At 44.8% G+C, this 8,346-nt stretch overlaps 1 protein-coding gene across 1 annotated transcript; it reads right to left on the bottom strand.

Moving 5' to 3' along the window:
- Positions 1 to 345: 345 nt before the first annotated feature.
- On the bottom strand, positions 346 to 874 carry PMIS2 (PMIS2 transmembrane protein; the record flags this gene model as incomplete). The annotated part of the gene is made up of 2 exons (XM_080828541.1): positions 346 to 474; positions 650 to 874. 2 exons carry the CDS (start codon positions 872 to 874, stop codon positions 346 to 348), a joined length of 354 nt encoding a protein of 117 aa, XP_080684667.1.
- Between the last annotated feature and the right edge of the window lie 7,472 nt (positions 875 to 8,346).

Raw genomic sequence — 8,346 nt, 5'->3', positions numbered from 1 at the left:
AAACACACACATGCACACATATGAGAAGCTGAAACATCCCCTTCATTTTTATTGGTTTAAATAAATATTTTTCTGAAAGAGAAGCCCAGCATCAAAGAGTAAAGCACATCCAGAGCATGAAAGTGAGGACCCCCAAGGTGGATGAAGACGGCTCTGGAGGCCAAGAAGATGAAGTAGTATGATGTCTCTAGGCTAGTGGGTTGCTTGGATGTTGAGTTCCTTGGCTGATAAGTTTCTTGGCTAGAAGATGTCTCAGCTGTTGATTTCTTGCTGGCGGCTGATTTGGCTGGTGTCTTGGTGGGTGGGTCCTATTTGAGGTGGACCTATGGACTACTGGCCTGACTTTCACATAAATAGGGCATAGATATAAATGATGCCTAAACCGATGAGTATGGCGAATACATCCAACCAACCAGTTCGGCCTGAGTTGATGTAAGCCTCTTCCCACTGGCTGTTCTTGTTGGCCTGCCAGGTCTGTAGGGATAGGAGCTTTAGATGTGGGTTCCTGAGTCCAGCCTTGTGACACCCTTGGGGAAGGGCTGGAGGCTGATGGTCACTGAGGGGAAACCCCTACCCAGGTCCCAGGATGGAAGCAGGTGCAAGGGGCTTGTAGAGGGCAGGATGGGCCATGGCACAGGTATTGTTTTACCTTGTAAGTGAAGAATACAGCTATTAATCCCAGGGGAGGAAAAAGAAGTACAGCCAGGATGGTCAAACATAGATAATTCGGGGCATAAAATGCCAGTTCTTCAGGTGTCTGTGGTTCCTTTGGCGGCTTCTCAGGGGCCGCTGCAGCCGGTTGGGCCTCTGCAGCTGGTGGGGCCCCTGCGTTGGCTGGGGCCCCTGCATTGGCAGGGGCTTGTTTTGGGGGCATGATCCTTCCACCCAGACAAAGACAGATCCTGAGTGTCTTGAAAACAGAGAGCCAAACCCAATCTACCTCCCCTTGTTCTAACCCAAGACTCCAGCATCCCAAGACTCCAGTGCCTAAAGGCCACTTCTTCACAATGGAGAAACCAGCACCTCAAGTCCTGATTGGCTGTCTGCATAACGGGGCGTGGTCTCACGATTCTCTTGTTCTCCAGGACTTGCTTGGAGCTGGTTCTATCCTCTATCAGGACATTGACTCCACCCGCCCTGATAGGGATTGGTTGGAAGCCATCGTAAGAACTGATCCTGGCTCCTCCTTGCTGGGGAACCCTATCTGTGGGCCTCACAGGAGCGCGGTACCCCAGTCGCCTCTCATAGAATGGTGGGAGAGAGGAAGTAGACAAGGCCCATAAGAAAACTAGGAGATTTCACAATCAGAAGGGAAGGAAAAGGAATAATGTCAATAATAGATTACAAAATATTGAATTAGAAAAGAATTCTTTAGTCCATACTGACTGAAAGAAAGAGAAAGGAGGTGAAAAAGAGGTCTTTTTTAAAGTAGAATGCCATCTTATAAGTGTGGATGGAATGATGGAAATGGGAATTCAACATGGTGGTAGGCAGAATTCTAAGATGGCCCCAAGAGTCCTGCTCCCTGGTGTACACACACATTTTCCCTGTTACTCATTCAAGTACTAATCTCTGTGCTGCTGTGGAGGGGTTTGGTACTTGGAGTTAAGTTCCCATCAGTTAACTTTAAGACAGTGAAAATATCCTCCATGGGACAACCGTAATCCAGTGAGTTCTTCAGTGGGACTGGGTCTTACCAGCAAAAATGACTCAAGGCCTGTGATGGAGTGCAGTCAAGGGAGATTCTCCATTCCTAGCTTGAAGATGGAGGAGGCCACATGGCAAGGAATTCAGGCAGCCCCTAGCTGAAGTGGCTCCCAACTGATTCCCAGCAAGGAAACAGGACCTATTTTATATCTATAAGAGCAAGGATCTGAATTCTGTCATAACCGTATTTGTTTGGAAGAGGCTCCCAACCAATCCCCAGCTCCTGAGACTGGCCAATGCCTACCTGGATTTTAGCCTTGTGAGATTCTGAATGTTCTAGAGAATGCAGACATTCTGACTTACAGAACTGTGAGTTAATAACTAAGTTTGAGGGTGTTTGTTATGCATCACTAGAAAACCAGCAGCCGGGGGTGCCTGGGTGGCTCAGTGGGTTAAAGCCTCTGCCTTCAGCTCAGGTCATGATCCCAGGGTCCTGGGATCGAGCCCCACATTGGGCTCTCTGCTCAGCAGGGAGCCTGCTTCTCTCTCTCTCTGCCTGCCTCTCTGCCTACTTGTGATCTCTGTCAAATGGATGAATAAATCTTAAAAAAAAAAAAAGAAAAAGAAAATTAGCAGCCATTTCAAACACCATAGTAATTACTGACTCAGGGAAGAACGATCAATGGATGCTAATGCCACTGGGTTTTAGTTGATATTTCCCTTGGCTGGTTGTTTCAGGGGAGTGGAGGGTATAAGAAGCTGATCTGTAGAGACTTGTAAGTGGGTAGGAGGTGACACAGTGAAGTCCACAAATATAGATTCCAGGGTGATTTGTCAAAGACACAACCATATTGAAGCCCAGGCTGGACTTAGAAGCACGAAGAACAGCCCAAGGGACACACACTCCAGGGGCCAGGGAAGTCTTCAGGGAATGTCTTCGTGTGCATAGTTTTTTAACCTCTGCCTGCCACAGAAGAATTGGCCTTGGGCCTGGAACACTGTCTGACCAAGAGCTAAAAAGCCCACACAGCCTGCAGGGTTCACCACCTCATGTGGGAATATCTCTCCCTATTTCAGGTTCATCGTGTATTCCTTTGTTCTGCTTAAGTGCCTGTGCCCTCAGGCCCGACCCCAGGTTTTAGTATTTCAGACTTCATGAAGGAGGGATCAGGGTCCTTCTGCTGTGGCCCAAGAGGATTGCATAAAGGCCAATTGCACGCGCTGCCCAGACACCCACTGTTGGAGCTGGTCCTGTGCTGTCTCTTCTTCATGTGAGCAGAAGTGTCTCCTCCAGTGCAAGATTGTATTGTGTCTTCCTTGGCAACTCTGAGACGAAGATTCAGTGGGCAGAAGTGTTTGGACTTGTATTTCTTTTTTTTTTAATATTTTATTTATTTGACAGACAGAGATCACAAGTAGGCAGAGAGGCAGGTAGAGAGAGAGAGAGGAAGCAGGCTCCCTGCTAAGCAGAGAGCCCAATGTGGGGCTTGATCCCAGGACCCTGGGATCATGACCTGAGTGAAGGGTCATGACTGAGCCACCAGGCGCCCTGGACTTGTATTTCTGGTGGTTGACATTGTGATGATCTTTGCTACCCTCCATGTATTTCGAGCCCTCTCCTTTTATTGGTAACTAGTGCGTGGTGATCCGCTTGAGAGAATGAGATAACTCAGAGCATTTTAAGGGGCAAGCTGGATATTCCAGAGCAAAAAATATGAGGTTAGGGGAGACAGAGCTCAAGGTTGGGTGGGATGAAGAATGCAGATTGGTTTCTGGCAGGTCCCGAGGATGGTGGGAACCTTGGATTGGGGATGAGATCCTCTTGACTAGTGAATCTTTTGTCTGAGGTGGCTTTGATATGGTAACTTGTCTGGGTTCTGTATTTCTGAGCTTAGGAATCCCTCATCAGGTGAATCCCTTGACTACAGTGATCTTTAGCTGGTGGGTCCCTTGGCTGGAGGGTTAGCTAACAAGAGACTGAAAGTAGAAGGTGTATTTATGTGCATGTAATAACAGGTAAACTCAGGAAAAGCATTTGACCTGAATATGTCCTTGCTATGTAACAGTTTGCTTCCCAGTTGGCTTTCTTGATCTATTAGGGGATGATGGTGGAAAGAATGCGTGGCTTTGTAGAATGAATTGAGAGTGCTATTCAGGATCTCCATCAAGATAAGAACTAGGACATCTTCCACTTCTAGTGCTCATTTCTGGGCAGAAATAGATACAAGAGTGGGGATGGGTTGTATATTCTGGAGTGCAACTGCCCCTCAGAACAATGTATTACTTAAAATATAAGCCCTGGGAGATTTTACTAGTTACCAAGCACATTTAGATACAGCCTTAAGAAAAACACATACTGGCGACAGGCCTTTGGGGGAGAAGACAATATATGACCTTGAAGCCGAGCAGCTGGGGATGCCTGGCTCGCTCAGGGCAGAACGCTGCCTGCTTCCCTTTTCCGCTATCTCCCCTTTCTCCTCCCAGAAGTGCCTGTTGTTAGATGAGTCCTTTGAATGTGCTTGGTTAACTATAAACTTTGCCCTCCTTCTTGTCCACAAGACGTGACTAATGTTTGACCTTCATCGGCTCTTCTGTTGGTTATTGTTTCTGTCTAATGAAAGTGAGACCGAGGAGTTGCTCAGGGCAGCAGTCTTTTCGACTGTCGTCCCCTGCTCCCAGTCTCTTGCCACTGACTTGTTTGTGCCTCATTCTTCTCCCATTCGCAGACTGGAAGCCACACTGGAGGTCAGGTCTTGAGCAGTGATGACAGTGCCCAGTCTTCATCGTGTAGACGGCAGCTGGGATTAACCTGGGAAAGTTATGATGACTAAAGACAGTGGACAGATTTGATGACTAGTACCTTTTTACTGTGTATCTATTGTTTCTTGTTCTTTCCCTTATTTCATTCTTTTACTTTTGGGGGGGGTTGGGGGGTAGGAAAAGAATAAATGAAACAACTGGGATCGGGAGGGAGACAGACCATAAGAGATTCTTAATCTCACAAAACAAACTGAGGGTTGCCGGGAGAAGGGGGGTAGGGAGAGGCTGGTGGGGTTATGGACATTGGGGAGGGTATGTGCTATGGTGAGTGCTATGAAGTGTGTAAACCTGGTGATTCACAGACCTGTACTCCTGGGGCTAATAATACATCATATGTTAATTTAAAAATTTTTTAAAAATTAAAAAAATTCAGTCAAGCCAACAGACACCATTAGTATTTGCAAAAGGAGATTTGAAACAGAGGTTGGCCACACATGGATTGGAATCCTGTAAGAGCGAAAGAAAAAGACTAAGGTAACTCCATTCCTACTCCCAGAGCTGGGAGGATAAAACGAAGAGGTGGTGTACAGGACTTAGAGAAGGGGGAGCTGCGTGGCTGATGCCCAGACCTCTGAAGATAAGGTACGTCCCAATCAGTAGGTATTAAGACCACGAGCGGGTGATGCCCTGCAGTTCCTCTGACCTCCAGTGTGTGGCACTGCTGGCAGGCAAGGGCGCCGGGAAGCAGGATGCCACCAAGTGCTGATGACGACCCTGAAACATGAGTTCCTCAAACTCTTTGGTTTCAAGACCCTCTTTCACTCTTAAATTTTTTGAGAACCCTCCAAAAGTTTTCACTTATGTGAGTTGTATCTACTTGGCATTTTCTATATCGGGGTTAAAGCTGGAAAAATTAACTGTTTATTAATTTTAAAATAACAGTAAAAAACCTTTGCATGCTAATACAAGTAACAGTGTTGTCATGAAAATAACTATATGTTCCAAAACATTTGTGAGCGGAGTGGCATTGTTTTACATTTTTGCAAATTTCTTTAATGTCTAGCCGAATAGAAGATAACTGGATTCTCACACCTGCTTCTGCATTCAGTCTGTTGCTGTGTATCACATAGCATGTAGCTCTTGCAAAACTATACTCATGAGAAAATGAGAGTGAAAAAACCAAATTAACATCTGTGTAGGAAAAATCCCAGTATTTCTTTCTGTTTGCCTCCTTTACTACTCATACAGAATACTCCGCTTCTGACACTTCTGTTCACCAAATGTGTAGGGATCTTTCTGACAGCAAGCAGTTCAGCGGCACTAGCTGGATGTCCCATGATTTAATTCAGACACTTGTCTACCTGGACACAGTATTAGATCTCACAGGTTAAGGGCTCAGTCCCTGAAGACTGCTGCTTCTCTTTGCATGCCAATTGCAAGTAGTAGTAGTTTTACCCAAAACTTCTGCCCGACTTGGCAGACAAATTGGAGGTTCTTATGACCTCTTCCCCCTTAGGACCTCTGCACATAAAACTATATAACATCAGTGAAAAATATTAGAGAAGACCTAAATACAAGGAAGGATTAGACCATGTTCATGGGTTAGAAACTGTACAGTAAAGATGTCAACTCTCCCAACTGATCTATAGAACCACTTTTTTTGGTGGACATTGTTACACTAATTCTAAAATATATATGGGAATCCAGAGTCCTAAGAAGAGGCGAGGCAATCTTGAGGAGGAAACACAAAGTTGGAAGACTTACAGTAACAAATAGCCAGTCTTACTAGAATTTTATAGTAACTAAGACATTGTGGTATTGGTGTTGAGTATAGACATGTTGGCTAATGCAACAGAGTTTAGAAACAGACCCACATATATGTGGTCATTTGATTTATGGTAGAAGTGGCACTGTAGTTTAGTAGGTAGAGGATATAATTTTCAATAAATGGTGCAGGTTGAATTGCATATCCATATAGAAATAATTTATTTTTTTTAATTTTTAAAAAGGATTTTATTTGAGAGAGAGAACACAAGCAGGAGGAGGGGCATAAGCAGAGGGAGAAGCAGGCTCTCTGCTGAGCAGGGAGCCGGGTGCAGGACTTGATCCCAGGACCCTGAGATCATGACCTGAGCCGAAGACAGACACTCAATTGACCGAGGCACCCAGGCACCCCTGGAAATAATTTAATCTAGAGCCAATCTCTATATACAGAAATAAATTCCAGAATGATCACAGATCCGAATGTGGAATATAAAACAGTTGAACTTCTAGAAGATAGCACAGAAGACAATTTCATGGTTTTAGACAAAGCACAGATATCCTAAATAGGACACAAAACTAAACATGAGGAAAATGTTGGCAAATTGGACTACACTAAAATGCATAACTTCTATTCGTCCCAAAATGCCATTAAGAGAATAAAAAAGGAAAGTCACAGCATAGGAAAATACACTTGTGCTATGTATACAAACAGCCAATGACTTATACCTGAAAAAACATGTAGAATATCTATACCTTACAAACAAAAAGATATTTGGGGTGCCTGGCTGGCTCGGTCAGTGGAGTGTGCGATTCTTAATCTCAGGGTCCTGAATTCAAGCCCCACACTGGGCATAGACCTTACTTAAAAAAGATATTCAACAATTAGACATAAAACCTGTTTTTGAATGAGCAAAGGATTTCAATAGACATTTCTCCAAAGAAGATATACAAATGGCCAATAAGCACATGAAAAGATGTGCAACATCATCGGTCATTGGAGAAATGCAGATCAGAGCCACAATGGCATATCACTTCCCAGCCACTAGGATGGCTATAATAATGCTTTTTTTTTTCTTTTAAGAAAAATAACAAGTGTAGGTAAAGATGTGGAAAAATTAGAACTCTTATTCACTGCTGGTGGAAATGAAATGGTACAGCTTCTTTTAAAATGTAGGCTTTAGGGGCACCTGGGTAGCTCAGCTGGTTAAGCATCTGCCTTCAACTGAGGTCTTGATCCCGGGGTCCTGGGATCAAGCCCCATGTTGGGCTCTCTGCTCAGCAGTGAGCCTGCTTCTCCCTCTGCCTCTGCCCCTCCCCCTGCTTGTGCTCTCTCATTCTCTCTCTCTGTCAAATAAATAAAATCTTTTTTAAAAAGATTTTATTTATTTATTTATTTGACAGACAGAGACCCCAAGTAGGCAGAGAGGCAGGCAGAGAGAGAGGAGGACGCAGGCTCCCCGGTGCCGGGCTCTCTCCCAGGACCCTGGGATCACGACCTGAGCTGAAGGCAGAGGCTTTAACCCACTGAGCCACCCAGGCGCCCCAAATAAATAAAATCTTTTTAAAAATAAATAAAATGTAGGCTTTATTATTATTCAGGCATGGCAAGGCCAACAGATCAGGAGATGACTGCCATCGAAAAGAGAGATCCTTACTCATAGTTCCTAAGAGGAAGGGGCACACCACGCCGTGCAGAGCAACAGAAGTGCCAAGGTCAGCCAGGACACAGAGGAGGTGAGGGGATGACCTGAGCAAAATGCCTTTCTAGTGGTTTTGGCAGGAAAGGCATGCCAAAGCAGGGCAAGCAGGCTAAAGACTGACTTGTCTGAATAATTCCAGTGGGCTCTGGATGTGGAGGCTGTCTCTAGTCGTCTGGATTTACCCCCTCCTCCCTCGTCTGTCAGCAGGGCTAGTGAAGAGCTGAGACTTAACAGGGTGCAATTTCCAGTTAGAAGGTAAATAACTTCTGGGGATATAATGTACAACATAGTGATTATATATGATATTTATATTATGTTACATTATCTATCATATACTTGAAAGTTGCTGAAAGAGTGGATCTTAAATGTTCTCACCACAAAAAACATCGTTATTATATGACATGATGAAGATGTCAGCCTTTGGCTCGGGTAATGATCTCAGGGTCCTGGGATCAAGCCCTGAATTGGGCTCCCT

The sequence above is a fragment of the Martes martes genome (genome assembly GCF_963455335.1).
Source record: "Martes martes genome assembly, chromosome: 17".
Lineage (NCBI taxonomy): Eukaryota > Metazoa > Chordata > Mammalia > Carnivora > Mustelidae > Martes > Martes martes.
Note: the sequence above shows the minus strand (reverse complement) of the source record. Positions and strands in the feature narration are given on the sequence as shown.